The 22582-nt window shown below is 26.4% G+C and overlaps 1 protein-coding gene across 1 annotated transcript; it reads left to right on the top strand.

The window, feature by feature from the left end:
* Positions 1-1220: 1220 nt before the first annotated feature.
* LOC119688326 (probable nuclear hormone receptor HR38) lies at positions 1221-8089 on the top strand. Its single transcript, XM_038103003.1, has 6 exons — positions 1221-1399; positions 3337-4128; positions 4261-4587; positions 5025-5321; positions 5406-6201; positions 7827-8089. The coding sequence occupies exons 1-6, from the start codon at positions 1379-1381 to the stop codon at positions 8081-8083; spliced, it is 2490 nt and encodes an 829-aa protein (XP_037958931.1). The 5' UTR covers positions 1221-1378; the 3' UTR covers positions 8084-8089.
* The last annotated feature ends 14493 nt before the right edge of the window (positions 8090-22582 follow it).

Below are 22582 nucleotides of genomic sequence, written 5' to 3'. Positions count from 1 at the left end.
GATTTGTGGCTTTTTATTACGCTTAACTTTTATTTACCATTGCAAAATTCACGACCCTCAGTGAAACAAGTTCCAAAACTTCAAAATTCCCGCCTGCATTCGTAGTTGCAACTTGTTCACCTACATTTACGCTTCTCGTGCACTTGTCCAAACGGTGCGCATATTTCAATATCTTGAGATTCGCACTTGGTAGCATGAACGTGAGGCACGAAACGCAATGTATCGGATACTAACAATTTTTATGGATATGAAAACAAAATTATAATGTTCATAGCGTATAAAATGTTATGACATCTGCTATTAAGGCTTTTAATTTACTAAGATTGCAGATACCCTCCATTCTGTTTTTGACTTGGTACATTGTACAATATTTCAAAATGATATCAAGAAGTTTATATTATCAAATAAATCAATACTAGTCAAGAAATTGCTTAAAGAAATTTTAAAAAGCCTCCTGCAGTAAAGTGTTTTTAAAGTGTTACTTTGCAAAACATTACAAACTAAGATTTTAATAACAAAACAAATAGTTTACCAATTCCCACTTATACAAATAAATTTTGTACACACAAACAAAACAACATCATTGTTATTGCAAAATAAATTTTATACACACAAACTTATTTTTCACACAAGACAACAACATTGTTATTGTCAAATGAATTTTATACACACAAACCTTTTTTGCACACAAAACAGCATCATTTTTAATGCAATATTTTTATTTCTTATGCATAAATTCAGTATTTACACCGGCTTTTGCTTACGTCAAAGTAAAGAAACAGAATAAAATAATAAATGAACCCTTATACTTAAAAATATATATAATAAAATATTATATAAACATTTTCAGTACTAATAACAAAACTATATTAAATTCTTAAATATTTCCTTGACACAATGCATGCTTACTAATTTATATATTGTTTAGTTAAATCAAATTTTTTTTATATGTATATCTATGTTGTCTTCCACAAAGAATATGCATAATATAATTTTTAAATGTCATGTGATATTTAAACTAGTCCCTGAGGATTAACTGACACTTAGAAATATTTTATTTCCATTTTTTTTAATAGCTTGGTTTGGTTTATATTTCAGAACGTAATATCAAAAATAAATAACTAAAATTATAATTTTTGCTTTATTATAAATCTTTACAGGTGCATCCGAGAAGTCATTAAGCGCTACAGACCGTTTAACAGCAGCAAATTACAATACAGCAACTGAAACAACATCAACGTCCACAACAGCAGCAACCAACAACAACAACAACTTAACATTAACCGTCGTTAAACCGAGCAAATCGAAGAACGACAAAACATTTCAAGCTCCACAGAACAAACTTAGCAACTCGAGGCTTAATAACGCTACAACAAGCATGTTACTGTTGCAACCAAATGTAAGCTATATATATATGTATATATTATAGATCCTTGAGAACCTTGAAACTTTTACTTAAGAAAAGTCACAAACATTTTTGTATGCTCTAAAGAGATGCTAAAAATATTTGTATCGATCCCTAAAAGACTAAAAAGCTACAAATATATCTCTAGATGCTTACGAAATTTACGAGCTACAAGTAATATTATAGGTCCTTGAAAACACATATATTTTTATAAATCCCATGGAATTTTAGTAGTTAAAATATTTTTATATTTTGTTATAAATATTTTTATAGAACCTTAAAAAGCGTAGAGTTTTAAAAACTTCAAATTTTTTTATAGATCTTTAAAATGCTTAAGAGCTACATATCTGTAGATCCTTTGAAGCCCTTAGAGCCACAAGTGGTTTCGTAAATTATTAAGGACATAAAACCGAATGTAATTATAAGGCCCAAGTAGGTATTAGGCTCAAGTAACTATTAGACCCAAGCATATTTTTTAGGCGTATTTATTTAATCAATAGCCTTATAAATAATATTAGAAAAACTTGTGAATATCAGGGCTTTCCAAAAGTTATATTTAACTTTTTTTTATCTATTAATAGTAAATGGTTTTCATGTAAATTATCTAAAACATTATCTAAAAGTTTGAAAACTAAAGAGTTACATATTTACAAATTCGAACATTTTTATTTGGATTAATATATTCGCATTTTTGTAAACTAGATATATACATTCAATATAAAAGTTAATTATAACAGTTTTAATATACTACTACTACTACTATAAAATAGAGATTTGCTACACTGTATCCAGAAATCTATGCATTTCCATCTACTGAGAGCAGCTCCAACGTGACTATTCATATATCAGCGGAATATATGATACTATGCTTCGCTCCACTATGAATTCACAAATCTATGTATTCCTATCTAGTTTGAGCAGCTCGAACGTAACCGTTCATATACGAATCTTTTCCAGTAATGGCTCCACTAATAAGTCACTATGTGTGACCCTCCACGTATTCCTATCTAGTTTGAGCAGCTCGAATGTGACCGTTCCTATACGAATCCTTTCCAGTAATGACTCCACTAATAAGTCACTATGTGTGACTCTCCACTAAGAATCTCCAAGAATCTTTGCATTCTTATCTAGCTCAAACTTGATGGTCAACATTATTCTGGTATAAAATTTTAGTATTTGTCTGATATTTATAACACAAATTAGTTAATAGTCACTATAGAACAATGCTAATTTCCTCTAGCATTTTTGAAGTATTCAGCCGTTACAAGTTTAAATATAGCATTTTCAAATCCTTTATATTGAAAACGTTTTCAATTATTTATGTTAATTTGTTGATGAAGTTTTGCAAATTTCGCATATGCCCATCTAATAACTTATAGACACTTTTGACAATACCTCTCTAATTGAATTTGCATTACGTTCCGCCTAATATGTTTAAAATATATATTATATATATTCAGTTTCATATTTTCCATTTTACAATGAAGTAACCAACAGGCGTGACAAATTAATTTTCAAGAATTAACACCTTACACACGCTATACAGGACTCATCCGTTTCAATCGTAAGGCATTATGAACGCACCATAAATAGGGTTGAAAATCGTTACAAGGAAGCACTTAAATAGAAAAATGATTGTGGAAAAAAATATCATAAACAATTTATAAAAATTTAATAACCCAAAACATATTAGAAAGTGTAAAAAGGCAATGGAAATGCAAGAATTATCCTTACCGCCAACTTAACCATAAGCATATAAAATATTCATTAAAGTCTGTCCGTATTGTTTGCTTTCCGTAATAAATCTCAAACCACCAATCAGAGTTTCTATTATGTGGCGCATGTCTGTGCCGCGCAATATATTTTAACTTTAACTGTTTTAACAAATCAAACTTCTTATTCAGTTCTTTGTTTTATGTGAACCATTACAGAGCTCTTTTAGTTCTCTTTCTCCGTTTGACAATTTTTCAACGCAACAGTCGAATAATCAGCATCATCACCTGAATCAGCACAACCAAATACACTCAAATAATCTAAAACAAGAGGGACAGCAACTGTTAGCAAATGAGGAACAACTAATTGGCAATCTAACTGGTACAAGTGTCGAGCAAACAGAGCTCATCGATCATACATTTCATCAATTGTCAGATCTTTTCTTTCCAACTGACTCAAATCAATCATTACTATCTCCCAGTCTTGATCAACATCCAAACTACGCTGAACCAAATACACAACAGACGCTACAAGAACTACATTCGTCCTGTGAAACCTTAATTGGTAGCAACGAAGATATTACAAGCTCAATTGAGAATCTGACAACATTGACCTGTTTGCGCGATAAACGTTTATCCTCAATACCTGAACAGCATACAATAAGTACACCGAGCTCAGAGCAAGAGCATTCTTTATGTTTTGATCGTACAACATCACAGGAAATCGGTCTATTAACATTACGTTCAAGTAGCGATCCAGCTATAGCATTGCACACACTAAAAGAACATCAAGCATTACAGCAACAAGCACAATTACACAACGGTCGTACCGGTCTTGAACCACTAATTTCGCCAATTAGCGGGCCGCTCTCATGTGGCAGCTCATTACCGAGTTTTGAGGAAACTTACTCTCTTAAGTATAACTCAACTGCAGCTAATTCACCTACACATAATACAACATTGAATTTAAAAATGAATGACGATTGTTTCCAACTATCAACAACAGCCGAAGTGATCGGCAATCATTTGCTTAATCAACATTCGCAAAATAATCAAATGCATTTACATCAGCAAATTCAACATCAGCAACATCAACAGCAACAGCATCAACAGCAACAACAGCAACAACAGCAACAACAACAGCAACAACAACAACATCACCAACAACATCATGTACAACATCATCAAGTGACACAGTTAAACAATAATAACGGCGGTAATAATAGTAATACTACACTGAATTCTAATAACAACAACAACAACACTAACAATTACAACTATCATGGGCACTTCAACACCACAACTGCATCGGCAACTTCGCCAAGTTCTTCGGTCTCATCATATGAGTGCAACAACAGCGCTATTCCAACTGGTTCTACAACGGAACAGAGTCAAAATCATAGTCATCATTTCAATTCCACCACTGACAGTTTCTATCCACAATATCACTTAACCCAGCAACAACCTAATGTAAGTAGAAAGTTATAGTTTAAGCCTTAATGCAGGAACGGATCAACTCAAAAATATATAATATAATAATATAATAGTGATGAAAGATAAGAGCATTTTGTCAACCGAAAACTATTTATATCTATAACTCAAAATCATAAGTGACTCATTGAAGTAGAACTCTGAGATTTTTCCAAATCCCTGAGTTATCTCATCTTATCTCATCAAAAAAAAAAAAAAAATGAGTTGACTCTTTTTTGTACTAAAGGCTTTAATTGTAAATACAATATCCTAGTATCAACTATGGCCGCAGTGCCCTGCCCCGTTGGTCGTTGGTACTATGTTTATTTCATTTTTCATTTTATGTTAATAACCAGTACTAGTCTCATCTATTATTTATAATTATAATAAACAAAAATAAATTTTATTTATTATATATTTAACGTTTTTAATTTTAGAGTTACATCGTATCAAACGCAATGGATCGTTATTCTCTTCCAACGTTTCCCACTATATCCGAACTACAAAACGTAACAGGCACGACAATTTCCTCTTTGCGTCGCTCTTCATTACCAATACAGCGCTCAAATTCCCCAGCCAATCATAGTCCAAAGCTACCCAAACTTGTGCTCAGCACAACTGGTCTACAACAACGTCATCGACAGTCAGGACATCATCACCATCCACTACAGCTGTCAAGTGCGCCAAGCTCCGCTTCCAGTTCACCAAGTTGTCATCAACAAGCGAACATTAACGTTACTAACACACCAACAACTGTACTCCAATACAATAACGGTAATATCAAGCATATGCATAACCTGAATAGCTCCTCAAATGAGTTGCTTAACGGTAGGGTCATACAGAACGCATCACAGCTTTGCGCTGTATGTGGCGATACAGCAGCTTGTCAGCATTATGGCGTACGCACCTGTGAAGGTTGTAAGGGTTTCTTTAAGCGTACTGTACAGAAAGGTTCCAAATATGTTTGCTTAGCTGATAAATCTTGCCCAGTCGATAAGCGGCGTCGCAACCGTTGTCAGTTTTGTCGCTTTCAAAAATGTTTAGCTGTTGGTATGGTCAAGGAGGTAGTACGCACAGATTCACTTAAAGGTCGTCGCGGACGTTTACCTTCTAAACCAAAATCTCCACAAGAATCTCCGCCATCACCACCGATATCATTAATAACTGCTTTGGTTAGAAGTCATGTAGACACAACACCCGATCCATCATGTTTGGATTACTCACAATACAAAGAACCAAATCAGGAAGACTCGCCAATTGTTATGAGTGAAGCTGAAAAAGTGCAACAATTCTATAATTTACTTACCACTTCAGTTGATGTTATAAAACAATTTGCTGACAAAATACCGGGATATGGAGATTTGTGCCCAGAGGATCAGGAATTACTTTTTCAATCAGCTATGTTAGAACTTTTTGTACTCCGGCTATCATATCGAGCACGTAGTGATGATACTAAAATGACGTTTTGTAATGGGATTGTACTCCACCGTAGCCAATGTGAACGCTCCTTTGGTGATTGGTTAAATGATATTTTGGAATTCAGCAAGAGTTTGCACAACTTGGAAATCGATATATCTGCATTTGCATGTCTCTGTGCACTAACTTTGGTAACAGGTAATAACTAATATATAAATTTTAAACTGTTAAGTTATTACTTTATATATAAGTCTGATACAACAAATTTAAAACAAAATATTTGATTTAAAAAAAAAAACAAAAATGTATTTTCACTATAGTTTATTACCTGACCCGGTCTCTACACTAACTAAACTGGCAAATTAGACAAATTGACAAGATTTTTGCATACAACCTCACTTTTTCATTAAATATACAAATTTTTATTTGCAAACAAACTTCAAAATAATAAATATTTGCAATCAAATATAAAAATCCTGTCAAAGTCTTAGCAGTGTAGGGTCCGAGCTGAAAACAACAACAAATGTAGTTATCGACTATAATTTAATCGTCTGCATAACATGACCCTTTGAAAATTTATAAAAGTTTCATATATTCGAGCTGTTCGAAGCCTCGTGCATATTAATGTTCAAGGATCTTTGTATTTGAGCAGAACGAGCCGCTTGAATATATTCGAATATTATATATTGCTCGTGCATTTGATAAAATAAAACGAAAATAAAATTAAACATAAGTCACAGTATTTGGAATATTTTCGAGCAGCTCTAGTATCACTAAATATTTGAAATATTTCATGCAAATGTTAAAGTTCGAGTATATTCGAACTGCTTCAGTACAGTATTACTCGCACACTTTGAAAGACTAGTATGAATACATAAAATACATCGGAGCTTTATATATTTTTCAAGCTGTTCTAACAAACATTTTAATATTCTAAGCTTCAAGCATTTTGTTGTTTGAAACTACAAGCAGTTTGATGTTCGAAACTTTAAGCACTTTAAAAATATGTTTGTTCTAAATTTCGATTATTTTGATCTTCGAAACTTTTAGCAATTTGATTTTCCAAGTTTTGAATAATTTGATGTTCTAAATTTCGTGCAATTAGATGTTCCGAATTTCGAAAACAATTTGATGTTTAAAATTTCGGCCATTTTATTAATCGAAACTTTAAGTATACTGTTTCTCGAAATTTTAAGCAATTTAACGTTTAAAACTTCGAGCCTATGATGTTCAAAACTTCGAGCCTATGATGTTCGAAACTTCGACCCTATGATGTTCGAAACTTCGAGCATCAACAACAATATTGTGTTCAAACATTTTCTGGTTTATTTATTTGTATTAAACGAAATCAAAATAAAATGTAACGCAAAAAAGATTTTCTGTTCGAGTTATTGAGTATCTCCAAGCAGCTTGAAATTTTTCGAAATTATATTATTCATATAAATTAAATTGCTTTAATTTATATTGTCAGCATAGTTCTTTATATCTCGAAAGATTGAGCAATCACAGAAATCCACTTGGCACTAAAAAAATTACATATCTCAGAACTCCCATTTAGGAAAAATCAATTAAACTATTATATAATTTAGTCTCTATTTTTCTTTTGCTCGATAACAAAACTCATTACACAAAATCGTGAAAACCCCTTATATATATTTTTGACTAAAAAATGAAATCATTTTTGTAGTATTAAAATCTCAAAATGTTATAATAATTATTCTATATATAATGTATAAAAAATTAGTGAAGTAATGGAAAAAAATAAAATAAATATCAAAAATAAAAAAACATATAATAAAGTTAACTTTGACTTTATATTACAGAACGGCATGGCTTAAATGAACCGAAAAAAGTTGAGCAATTGCAGATGAAGATCATTGGCAGTCTACGTGATCATGTCACTTATAACGCTGAGGCACAAAAGAAACCACACTACTTCAGTCGGTTACTCGGAAAGCTACCAGAACTACGTTCGCTCAGCGTGCAAGGACTGCAAAGAATATTCTATCTGAAATTAGAAGATTTAGTGCCAGCACCAGCACTAATCGAAAAAATGTTTGTGGCAAGTCTACCATTTTAAATTACCCGAAACTACCACACAAAATGTATTAGAAATTATTTTATAGACATTAAACATACTTTTAAAAATACAATATTTTCCTAAAGTTTTTAATTTTCGGCCATTCTTAAAATATTTAAAAAAAAAAAGAATTAATTACTTATTTATAATTTAAAATTATAATAACGCCGAAAATATTTAATTTATCTATTAAGTTAATTAAAAAAATAAACAAATTTTGCTCCTTGACATTTAAATTGAACAAATAAACTAAGTTAATAATAAAAATACAAAAAAAGATGAGTTTTAGAAGTAAAAGAATAAATACTTCCTTCTACAAGCTAACAAAAATTACTCAAATATTTAATATTTAATTTAAAAACTAAATTAAGTACTTATCCTCTCCAACGAATAAAAACAAGTGCTTAATTCAATGCATTTCTGTGTACTTAATATGGCCTCAATAATTAATTATTTTGGCTAATTAAACAGAGACATTTCCTTCATATCATATACGTATATATTATTATCTGTATTAAAGTAAGTCTATTATAAAATAATTATGCACAACATTGGTAGCTATTATTTTTTAAAAATATTTTATATCATAAAACAAATTAATATTAATTAATTAAGTGTAGCATTTAAGTAAAAGGAAACAGCTTTTTCGGAAGTACTAAGTTAGAGTAATGCACGTATTTGCTCATCTACAAAAACAAAAAAAAAAGCATTTCCCATTACAGTAGCATTACTTTTATAAGTTTTTGTTGTTGTTTTTGTTGTTGTTTTTGTTTTTGTTTATTTGTGTGTTAAAGCATTACACATTAAAATTGTTAACAGAGTAATTACTTCAATTACCGATATCAATAAATATTTAATTTATAAATTACTTTTCTATCTACACATACACATGTATGTTATTTACGTGAGTGCGTGTGTGTGTAAGTTAACGCAAAAAATGGGTAAAATTATGCCTGTGGTCATACGTGACTTGTCGGACTATGCCGTCGTCGAATGTAATTTGACGGTAATTGTTTAAATTAGTTATGACCAGAACCCAACAACTAATATGAAAGAGACTAACTTTGTTGTATTTTGTATTAAGAAAAAGAATTAGAACACTGTACAAATTATTTAATATGGATATGAATTCTACTTAAATGGTTAAGCACTTAAACTGCCAATGAAAATCAATGAGCCACTAGGGTCCAGATTTTATATTAATCAAAAATTGTCTCGGGATGAGAGTTTGATAAATGCATAAATTTCGATTAAAGATAACTGATTGAGTTGAATGCACAATTCCATTAATTAAAAATTAAAATTAAACAGAAAGTCTAATGAAGCGGCATACCCCAAATTCCCTTTAAGCTGCTGAACCAATTATTCAGAGCGATTTTTCGTCTAAGCTAGAAAGATGCGCGACCGACATTAATTTTTCAAAATTTCCACCGATATTTCCGTATTTTGCGCACAGTAGGGTTTACCACTATGGCAAAAAAAACCGAATTTAATAAGAAAAAAATAAAAATAAAGAGAATAAAGAAAGAAGACTAACAAAGATATAAAGTTTGATTAATACTCCAGAGTTCTTACTAAAAAAAAACTTAAGTTCACACAAGTAAGGGATTCCACAATTTTACAGATTATTGGATCACTTTGATTCCCACATATTTTTGGCCCGCGCAGTTATTGAAAAAGCTAAAGACAATATTGCTTATGATTAGCATATCTCACTGTCACAGCATTTTTAAACTTACTTAATTAAGTGACCATAATAATCCGTTATCAGCTTTTGGCCTGATTCAGGTATTTTTTATACTACCCAGACCTTTATTAAAATAGATGATCTCTAATTATCATATTTGTTGAACGTTATAGGACTTAAGTTTTATATTTAACATTATAAATTTTTAGAAATTCTTTTTCTTTTTATTCTTCTTCTTCCTATTCTTCCTATTTTTCTTATTCTTTTTTTCTTATTCTACTTCTTCTTAATCTTGTGGTTCTTAATCTTGCCGATCTCCATTTATGATGCTTTCTTGCTACTACCCATTCAATAGAATTTTCATCTTCTGCTTTCACTTTCTAAAAATAAAATATTCATTATCATTATAATCTTATGGCATTACAGATCTGTGAGACCTTAACTTTTATTAACTAGATTTTTCTATTTCTCTCGATACTACATTATCTCAATTCAGCTTTGACGCCATTAATACAATGCATGCGTAGAGGATTATTGGGTCGTACCTCTAAAACTATACAGAACGCGAGTGTTTAGATAAGTGGTTTTCTTATACTCTACTCTGCTTCATACTCTGCTCAAGACAATTACTACGATTTAGCAAATGTCACAGTGCTTTCTGGTCTTCAATAACACAATAATAATCATTTAGTAATTTCGCTACAATATAGCCTGAGTAATCATTTTTTTTCGGAACGAATATAATTCATAAGATTATTCTTTCATAAACTTAAAAACGTTTTATCAATTATTATCTTTTTTGATGTCGAATATATTTCATAAGATTATTCTTTCATCAAATTAAAGTATTTTTAATAAATACTGTCTTTTTCGAAACCGAATATATTTCGTGATATTATTCTTAGCGAAAACTTCTCCAATGCCGTATATATATCTATTTATCTACAACTAACATGATGTATGTCGTAATTATACACTTTACATACATAATGTATAGGAAGAAATGATCGTAGAAGAACATGACCTTTTTTCAAATCAGCAAAATAGGTTGAATCGATTTGACTATATCCATATTTTTGTAATACTGCCTATTTATTTATTCAATCGTTTGTCTCGTCTGTCCATCCGTGTGAAGATATGAAAATATGGAAGTTTCGGCAATTTTAACTACAATCTTTTCTTATTTTAAAACAACAAATAAAAGTCTATTCCTTATCTTGCTAGAGTTTTTATATATAATTTTCCGATTCAATGTAAATGATCATGTTTACGACTAAATATAATTAATATACGAAACTAATAAAAATAACCTCACAAATAAATAGTAATAAAACACATTTTTTAAGCAGGAGACCCAGTGCACCGCTTCAAAGTGATCCATTAGAAGCAGACCAACAAGTCATTGTAGAGTGTTTATTTGGTATATAATATATTAAACAATTTGACCGTGGTACAGGCATAATGTTACACTAATAAACAAATGCATTTTCTAGTCAAGTCTTAAAATTAAGCTCTACTTAGTAATTTTTACTATTATAAGCTTTATATAAAATTTTATTTGAAATTTATAAAATAAACATTATTTTATATTTGAATTTTATTTATATTAATTTCTTAACTTTGCCCTAATTTTTGTTCAAATAAGTAAATCCAATTGAGCAAATAAATTTGTTTTTAAATAAAAAAAAAATTTACAATTTATAATTATTATTATGTAATTAATTATTTCTAATTAAAAGTAAATTTTTTTTAGCATTTCACAGTATATGCATTACAATTACAACTACTCGTTATATACTATCCAAAAGTGATCTCCATTCTTATTTTTATATAATAGAAAGTTATACATATTTACATACATAATATATTTTGAAAAAATTATTTTTATAGGGAATCTTTTTGATTTTATGTGTTGTTATATATTGTAAACGCAATTGTTGTTTTTGTAATGCACTTAACATTAGGCCTTCACTTATGTATATGTGTTTTTTTTATAAATTATTGGGTAGCGCCTATAAACCCGCATATTCTTAAGCTCAATATTTTATATGTTGATACAAAAATCTCTTATTTTAGCATAAGAATAATATTAAAATATATAAATTAAATTAATTAGTGTTATAAACAAAAAAAAAAAGAACTATATTAAATCAAGCTACGGTTGGCCTATTAAAAACGTTTAAAAAATTTAATAAAATTATTATTAAAAAACTACTCCTTAAAAAATCCTTATATAAATTCAAGTACCTTTTCTTGTGATGTATTTCATATGTTTAAATTGTGAATGTGATGTGAAAATGTGTTAATTAAATTTTTATTTCTATATAAAAATAATTTTAATTTTATAATTAATTTTAATTCCCTAATTGCTAAAAGTGATTAAATATTAGATTGAATATATTACCTTAATTATTAAAATCTCATGTTATACTTTTATTACATTGATTTAAATTATATTAATTACTAAATTAATTAAATTAATTACATTATTCCTTTTTCAACTATATTGGGTAAACATATAAAAATTTAAACTATTTTAAAAAAAAATTTTTTTTTAAATAAAATATTTTTACACTATACTCAAATTTTTTTCATATTTAAATGGTATATATGAAATATTAGTTTTTGCTTAAAAATGAAATTAAAAAATGCAATTCAATTTAAAAATTATATAATTTATTTTTAATTTATAATTTGTTAAAAATTCTTTTTTATTAAAGTTTAATTAATTCTTCTTCAATTTATATAAACTTTAATTCTGTAATAATTTCCATATATGAAAATTGGTATTTTTAAAATACTTCAAAAATATTTCTTTTTAATTATTAATTAAATTTTGCCTTATATTTTATATATATATAATATATTATAATTTCTAAAATTTGCATTCTGTAATATATTCTTTAATTAATAATTTATTTATAAATAATATTCTATATTAAAAAATTTTAAAAACATAAAACAATATTAATCTTGTTATCAATACGATTCAAAGATAAAATTATTAATATTTCATCAATAAAACAATTATTATTTTTAAAATAAAACTCATATTTCAATATACTATATATCAATCGTAACTGCTATAAATTTTGATTTTCTTTCTTATTTTTTTTCATATTTTTAATTTTTCCAACAAAAGCCTAATTTGTGCCTTTCTATAAGAAAAAAATTATTTATAATATAAAATACTAAGCAAATTTGCATTAATTTTCTAAGTGTAATTCCAAAAATAATTATGTTACTCAAATTAAAAATATTAAAAATATAATTGGACTTAAATATTTACATTAAAAACTAAAAACAATTTTTTGAAAATAAGCTCAGCAGCACGGTTGCCACTTGAAAATTTTTTTCTGTACCAAAATTGGTTTAAAAAGGTACCATTTCTGTAAAAAAAGGTCCAAAAATTTTCTATTGTCTTTTTATAAGAAAATACAATTTATATAAAATGTACAAAAAGTATAAAACAATACAATATCCACAATAAAGTTGGGTCGCCGAAAATGTACCATTTTTTGAACATGAGTACCAGAGTACCAAACGGAAAAAAAAGTACCAATTTTGGTACTAAAGTACCATAAGTGACAACCGTGCTCAGCAGCCAGCCAAGCGCTTTAATAGTGCTATTGATGCACTTCGCAGGAACAATAGAGCGCAGCCTACTCCTTCAAAAAAATGCATCTTTCTGCATTACCATGCCATTTAAAGTAAGCATTTCGCAGTTTCAGTGCAGATTCAATGGACACATTTGAAGCGCATTTAAAGCGCTCTACGCATATGGAGAATGGAGCGATTGGTATTTCAGTGAAATGGTTAAAGAAGCAGTTGGGCATGGAGAGCAAGGCGCTTCATTAGTGCATCATGTGAGAATCAAATAAATTTGCTGAACTAATATATAAATATATATTTTGTGCAATTTGAAATTAAGAAAACACTATAGGGATATTCACACTCTCGGGATATGAAAGTCAATAATCGATTATCATAGTAATATCGTAAAGTGGCAACAACAAAATACGTGTGATCGTACTGAGTCTTGTTATTACCGCGTTGCACAGTTACCAAGTTACTCAATTACCAAGCTCATGCCCCGTTATACTGTATACCTCTCTTTTATTATAATGAAAGTATATATTTTTTATAAGTACTAGCTAGTGCATATCTGTCATACTATATATCTATATTTTTCTTTAGTATTTTTTTTTTTTTGTATAATTAAATGTAATAAGTGCGCATGTGTATATGTGAATTCGTTAATCTAATATTAAATTTTCTATATATTGTATATATATATGTATGTAAGTATATGTATATATATACAAATATATTTATGTATGTTTATACATCTTTTTATATTTGTATTCACTTTTGGGAATACCCGTATTAGTATAGATTTTATGTATTTAATCTGAATTGTGATAAATCGTTCCCAAATAAAATAATTTAAATTGATAAAAGTTTTAAAAAAAATAATAAAAAAAATATATATATATTACTAAATAATTGGTATACTTTCACCCATAAATACAAAAAATTATTATATTAAAATTAAAAATTATACAACAAAAATAATTTTAAAAAATTATATAACTTTAATTGGAATATAAATGTGTAATAAAAAATTATTTCCCTATATATGTATTAAATAAATTATTAAAAATCAAACAAAAAAAAAACAAAAAACAACCTTTTCATACACTTTTGCTATATATGCGATTTTTAGGCTTTTTTTAATTAAATATTATATATTTATACAAATTCCTAATTTTAGTTATTTCTCATTGTTGTTAAAATTAGCTAGAATAATATTTATATATAAATATATATATTTATGTACATATATATTTATATAGAAGCAATGAAACTAAATAAAATTTTTTATTAAACATTATTAATTTATAAAATATTAATTCAGATGCACATAATCGTTTATATATATTTATATGTATTACCTAAGTATGTGTATGTATGTATGTATGTACATATGTATACATATCTGTTTATATACTCATATAACTTACATACAACGTTTATATACATATATTTATATATTTTTAATAAAACTTTTTCACAATTTAAAAAATATGCAACTTCAATTTAAAATTGTTTGGTCAAGACCAAATTAAAACTACATTATTATTGAATATATATAAAAAAAAATAATTAAATAATTAAATAAATAAATATGGTATAAATAAGCTAATTCAAATTAAGTGTTGAGCATGTGTTTGAAAATCTAATTGTAGTAATTATGTATATTAATATATTATTTAATATTTAAATTAAATTATTCAAGTATTTAAGATAAACTAAGCAAAAATAATGACATATCATCAGAAGCAAAAATATACATTAAAATATGCACACAAATAGCATATATATATAAATGATTACGTACAGAATATTATTTAATATATTATTAATACCTTATTAGATAAGTGAAATTTCAATAATATAATTTATTTTACACATTACCACAGTTATTTTATAGAATGTTATAATTTATTATAATATATATATATATATATATATGATGATCTTTTAATTAATATTTATATTTTATGTTATGTTTTAATTTGTTATACTGAAATATGTTATATATATACATATATATATATATATATATGTATATCATAATTTCTTAAGTTTCAAAAACTCATTTTTGTTAATATAATTAAAAACTATGACTATTACATATTGAATATGATTAATACGTGTGTGTGTTTAATAGTTATATTATAAGCTAACCATAAAGAGAAATACATATTTAAAAAATATTGATATGAGATATTTTTAAATATATACATCTACAGCATATATACAAATAATTAAGCAAAAAAAACAAAAAAAAACAAAATATTAAAAAACGTAACTTACTCAGAATGAAGCAAAGTTTCAAGTTAAATGGATTTTCTTCTTTACATATTTATATATTGTATATTTTATATCGGAATCTTTATTACATTATTTTGTATTACATTTAAGCTACTTTTAAGCATGAAACAGTAACCTGAAAACTAAAAGAACCCACAAACTGATAAGATTAGAAAGAAAAAGTACCTTATATGCAGTCTAACTGATACGAACATGACCAGAACTAGTACTATATGAGTATCTGGAGAACTAAAAACAAAAAAACTGTAAGTGCAAACTGAAGAAAAAAAAAGAAACTGAAAACTTAAAAAGTAATTGAATTTAATTTTTAAAAAATTGCATAACCAAAGGTTTTTGCAATTAAAGTATATTTATATATATAGAGTATATGTGTCCTTACAAAAAAAAAAAAAAAATAAAAAACAGGTACAGTTATGTTTTAAAAACATATATAATATATATAAATATATTAAAAGCAAATAAAAATGGAGAAATATTTTTTTTTATTATTCTTATTTTGTTAACATAATCCTTTGTTTAATTACTTAAACAAAATATGTTATATACAATATATATATTCATACATTTGCTAAATCCTTTTTTAATTTTTGTAAAAAAAAATTAAATTAAAGCAATCGCCAAAATAAAAAAAAAACAATGCTGTCTCCGTAAGACTTCAGGTGGGATTTTTGAGAAAACGACTAATAACAATATATTGATATTAATATCTATTTTTCACTGACACAAGGTTATAAAGAAATTTTTTTCAAAAGTATATAATTGAATTAATTTTTTAACAATAAAATTAATTTTTTTACAACTACATAAAATAATTTTTTTACAAGTAAATAATTAAATTAATTTTTTTAAAATTACATTAATTAAATTTTTTACAAGTACATAATTAAATTAATTTTTTTAAAAATACATAATTAAATTAATTTTTTTGCAGACACATAATTAAATTAAGTTTTTCAAAAGTACATAATAAAATTAATTTTTTCAAAATTATATAATTAAATTCATTTTCTTACGAGTACATAATTAAATTAATTTTTTACAGTTGCTAATTATGTATTATTAATTTTTTCAATAGTAAATAATAAAATTAATTTCTTAAAAAGTATATAATTCAATTCATATATTTTTTACTAGCACAAAATTAAATTAAAATTTTTTACAAGCATATAATTAAATTAATTTCTTTACAAGCACAAAAATAAAAATATAGCTAAATACTATAATTTAATATTTTTGTTAATTTATGTATGAAGAATTAAATGTAATTTAACTATTAATATTGTTCTGTTTTTTTGACCACAGAAAATGAGGAGTTCAGATATTTACTTATTATTAATTTAATATTTAAAAATTAAAGTTCTTGTGTTTTTATCAAAGAAAATCTGCATATATGAAATTAATTCAATGAAAAAAAAAAAAAATAGTCATATTAAAAAAAATATAAAAGTAAATAATGAAAAAATATAAATTTATTTATTGTAAAAGTCGTTTTCTCCTACAATTCAAAAATATTTTTTATTTAACATAAACCAATTTTAATGATATGAATACATTAATGAAGAGATTTATTATAATACGTTTATCTGATAACTCAATTATTTTAAAAGAAATTCAATTATTTAAATCCATACAATAAATATCATTTTCTAGCCTTTAAAATGCATGGAAAATTTGTGTGACATGAGTTGAGTTATCACTTAAACATAATACTATATAACATATAAAGAAACTATATATAAAAAAAAATATTTATAAGTATATATACATAAATAAATGTACATGCAAAGATGCAGTGACTTGGAATAATCTACTTAAATCCAAGCTAGCCACTGTTTCTATGAATGTCACTTTCATAAACACCTGGATCCGTCTTCAAAACAATATTTGCAGTATATAATATATTAGATATAATATATATTGTTATATACTCGTACAAATTGTATTTGTAAGTTTGTAATATTTTATTTGATTTCATTTTTTATACTCAATTCAATTATACTCAAAAATATGAAAAAAAGATACCCTTAAAGACGCTAAACATAATATAATGCATATATCCATATTTACATTATTAAAATAAGTACATACAATATATAGACATATATATTCATACAGAATAGATAAAATTAATTTTTTTTTGCATATTATCTCTACTGAGTTTTTAAACTAATATGCTCACAAAGCATTAATTTATATATCATTATGAAATTATATATGTAAATCAATTGAATTTATAATTTTGATTATAAATCATATTTTTTGTTATGAAAAAAATAAATTTTAAAAATTGTCTAGGTATGAATATAATTAAATAATATTTAATTGTTTTTTTTACGAATTATTTAAAATGTTAAAATTGATTTTAAGTGCGAAAAAAATTTTTTATTGTTATTACAGTTTTGTCTTCAGAACAAACATTTTTAGATACATGTATGTGAATGAATAAATATTTTTCTTAAAATAAATGTTTAAGTAATAAGCATAAATGTATTAATATCTCAACTTTACAACAACAACTGCAAACAAACTATGTAAACAAGACAAATTTATATTCCTTTGAATTTTTGTTAATAAATATATATATATTTTATTCTTGAATGTTGAGAATGTTGTTTTTATTTCATAAACTCGTAGTTAGACTATATGTATTCTATCTAAAATCTGTACGAATGTTAAAATCTTCTTATCAAAGATTTAAATATCAGACAGTAATTCCATTTCTATAATGGTCTGTATTAAAATATACAAATAATATATGTTTAGATTAGTGATGCCACTACTTCTACTACTACAAACTTTCAGTATTGGATTCAGTTACTAAAATAGTCATAAGTAGGCCATAGTGAGAATAGGCAATTGCATATGTTAAGATCAATGATGTCAACTACTACTACTACTACAAACCTCTAAAATCTAATCTAATTACTATAATGGTCCATATGTAAATAGGTAACTACATATGTTTAGATCAGTGAGGTCAACTACTCTACATATACTATAAATCTCCAGGATTTGAACTAATAATGACAGGGATTCTAAAAAAATTAACATATGTGACATACATAACATATTAAAATATATGCCCATCTGTTCAATAAGGCTCACAACTTCTTCATCAACCAATTTATTTGACAAAACATTTTCATATTTTAAAGTTCTATAATGGCCAATTAACAATATGCCTTCTGGAGTATATGTAACATTTTAAAATTATAAAGTTAATTTTGGAGCCATCTATTGGCAAATACCTATATCAATAATGTCAACAACCATTGCACAGATTCATCTAATTTGAACCATGGGACTTTAACCTTTACGAAAAAAGTGTTTGTTGATTAACGGAAAGAGTCCGAACATCTAAAAGTCTTATAACAATATATTAGGTCCTTTCTAGCAACGATTTAATACATTTATTTAACAAGCCTTTAGTTGCTGATCCCAAATTATTTATGATCCTAATGTTTGCTTTCTAATTATAAAAACTACTTGAAAGCATAGTTTATTATTAAAAATAATACATAATAGTACATAATAGATTAATAGTACATAATAGATTAATAGTACATAATAAATTAATAGTATATACTAGATTAATAGTACATAATAGATTACTAGTACATAATAGATTAATAGTACTCGAATAAAGTACACATTAACAATTTACGCCTTCCATAGAATTTCTGTGACTTATTAAAGCACTTTAAGTGGCGTACAAAAAAAAAACAGTAGCAAATGATGATTTCGAAAAAGAAACAATTTAATAAAAACAATTGAAGGCACAATCAATTCAATCCAACCCAATAGTCATGCAATATATCATTAAACCAACATATTTAGAAGTTATTCCATTAATATAATACAACCTATCTACTTTAGCTTCAATATGTTTATAGAAACTTGAAACTAAACAATATGAGAATTATAAATTAATTTTTTATATAAATTTATGCTTTACTTCTTACCTATTCATAAAAATAAATTTTTCGATAAAAGTAAAGCGTTTCTGGACATCCAACAATTTCTTTTCAACATCATGAAGAATATACCATATATGCAAATCAAGTGAAAAAGAAACTGTTTTAATTAAACTGAATTGGAAAATAACTTTAAAAGCCACCTCTTAGTAAAATCGAAATAGTGTCAACATTTATCTAACAAGATGCTATATATCTCTCAATTAATATATTTATAATCAAAATAGCTGTAACAACGTTATCAAAATACAGTTCAATTCCCCAGATCAGACATTTTATGACAATCCTTTGAACTGCTAAGATATGATACTTGAATTTGGGTAAATATGTATCAGATTGTAAACTGTAAGGAATATATCAAACAGATATATCAAACAGAAATTAATATTTGTAGGTATGATATAAACTTACTCAACTAAACAGTTATGTTGCCCTGTAGTTAAACATTTCTGTGTTACAAACATTTTAAAACTATTAATTTACCATTTTTGGAAAGTTAGAGAACGTTTCTGGAATGTAACTTCAAATAATCTTCAAAAGTTTTTACAGTTTATTTCCTATAACATTTCTTGCCTGTGTAGAGTATTTTTCCAACTGTAGCAAAATAACACTTCACCGAAGAAGGAAGGTGTGATCATGTGCTGCAGTTTTCTAGGTAGTTCGGCTAGTAAGAAACTAATTAACTTTTTAATTCATCTATATAAGAAAAAAGTTTATTAAAGGGTTTAATTATGTTAAAACTCATAATTTAAAAACAGAAATGATGCGGAACTAATTTAAAATATTAATATTTTATGTTTACATTTATTTTAAAAATAAAAAGTAAAAATTTTTGTATCGTCTTCCTTCGAAAATTGATTTTATGGTACTATGGTGCGTATGAGTAACGTGAAGGACGCCTGATAAATTAATTTTTTTTAATTACTTCTAAAAGGAATATCACACTGGAAATATATAATTTTTAAGTAGAACTTATATATTAATCTGAATCAAAAAAAAAAAAAATTGTGTGACATATTCCTTTTTTTTTACTGAAAAATCGTGTATATTCGTTTGGTGTGATATGAAGGATAAATAAATTTTTAAAAGTACTTCTAATTACAATATCGTCCTGAAATTTTTGGGTTTTATGTAGAATCTTATTACTAATCGAAATCAAAAATATTATATAAGAATATATGTAGTATATTCTTTGAAAATTCATTCAATGGAAATGTAGTACGCATGTGCTTGATGTGTTTTGCGGGAGAAAAAAAATATTAAAAAATTTCTCGAAAATTTTTATTTAGTAGTAAAATTTAAAACTGAATCAAAATAAAATATAAAAATTGAAAATTTAGCTAAAAGTTTTGAGAAAAAATTTTTTTTGAAACTTAACGGTTAATATTAGTACTTAAATATAAACAATTTTAATTGTTTAAACAATTTCATAAAAGTACAATCAATTATCTTTGAAACGCTGTAAATTTCTACCTTTTATAGAACTTGAGAAATAGCCATTTGAAAATGTGTACTATGCCAATTCTCAAAACCCCATGGGTCCATATCACCTAGGAAAAAAATAACAAAATTTTTTTCAGAGATACGGGTCTTCTTATTTTATGAAAGGAGCTCATAAAAAAAAATTTCAGCCAAATCGGAGATTATGAGGTCAAAAAGGTGTCCGAGTTGTAAAAGAATGACCCATATACTGTTGTTAATAGCAATTGATACAACATAATGCTTTCTCTATGCACCACAATCTATAGAACTGAAGTGAATGCTATTGTAAAAGCATGAAATTTTGTTAAAATAAATAACTGTAATTCTATCATCTGTTTATAAAACAAATCTGCAATTGAAAAATTAAAAACTTCAATAGAAATAACAAGATAGTCAACGTTATGAGTGACTAGCTAATAGGAAACAAAAAAAAAATATAGCCGGCAACGAATATAATACCGAGCTATTACTGAAAACAAAACGAAAGCGATTAATGCAGACAACCCTCCTCTAAACCGCAAAAGTATACTCTCCGAAATCACAGTACCCCAGTAGCTAAGTTCTCAACAGGTTTCTATTTGTTATCTCTAGAAAAGATACCTTTCTTGTGCAACATAAACTATCCTATCCCTATTAGGAATTTTCCTGATGAAGATAAAAGCAAATTTGCCAAAATACGTATAAGAGTATACAAAGAATACGATCGAAATGAAAATTAAAATCCTTAAAAATAAAACCGAGTTGATCCTATCCCAGTTAAGATCAGGATATAACTACGTGCTAAACAGGTCGTTGCTTGTCACACATTTCTTCAATTCTCAATGTGTGCCCGAATTGCAGCTCTATTCCAAATAACGTCGCACATCTGTTTTTCTACTTTAATGTACATTATAAGTGACCCCTCTTGATCTATGGTCACGGGTTCCTTTACCTTTACTCAGGCTACTTTTAATTAAAAAAACCCAAGCCCTTATACCTCCCATATCTCGAAAAACACTTTTATTTCTTAACTCAATCCAATACTTTCTAACCTTACCTTTTATTCGTATTGTAGCTCTTTCCATATTTCGTGTTATATACTTAAATCTAAATGGATTATAGCAACATCAGCAACGATGCACACTTTAAATAATATGTCAAAAGATGGAATAATTTTAAATATAAACACATATATAAACTATTTAATCCTAATAGTGTTAAATCTACATAGCTAATGTATATTTAATAATCCAATAACAATGTCTTACAAATGTTTGTCCGCTTCCATACTGTAGTGGTTGCAATATATTAATTCATCAAGATCTGAACGAAACAGTGCCTGTTTGTACTTTCTGTAGAAAAAACAATATATAGGCTAACCATTTCCTTTTGGATTACCAAATTATCGAAAGCACTCGATTTATATTGAAATTAACAAATTAACAAGATAAAATCATCTCAAGTATTACACATTTTGGA

Source organism: Teleopsis dalmanni, chromosome X (assembly GCF_002237135.1).
Source record: "Teleopsis dalmanni isolate 2A chromosome X, ASM223713v2, whole genome shotgun sequence".
In the NCBI taxonomy this organism is placed as follows: domain Eukaryota; kingdom Metazoa; phylum Arthropoda; class Insecta; order Diptera; family Diopsidae; genus Teleopsis; species Teleopsis dalmanni.
This window is presented reverse-complemented; position numbering and strand designations above follow the sequence as displayed.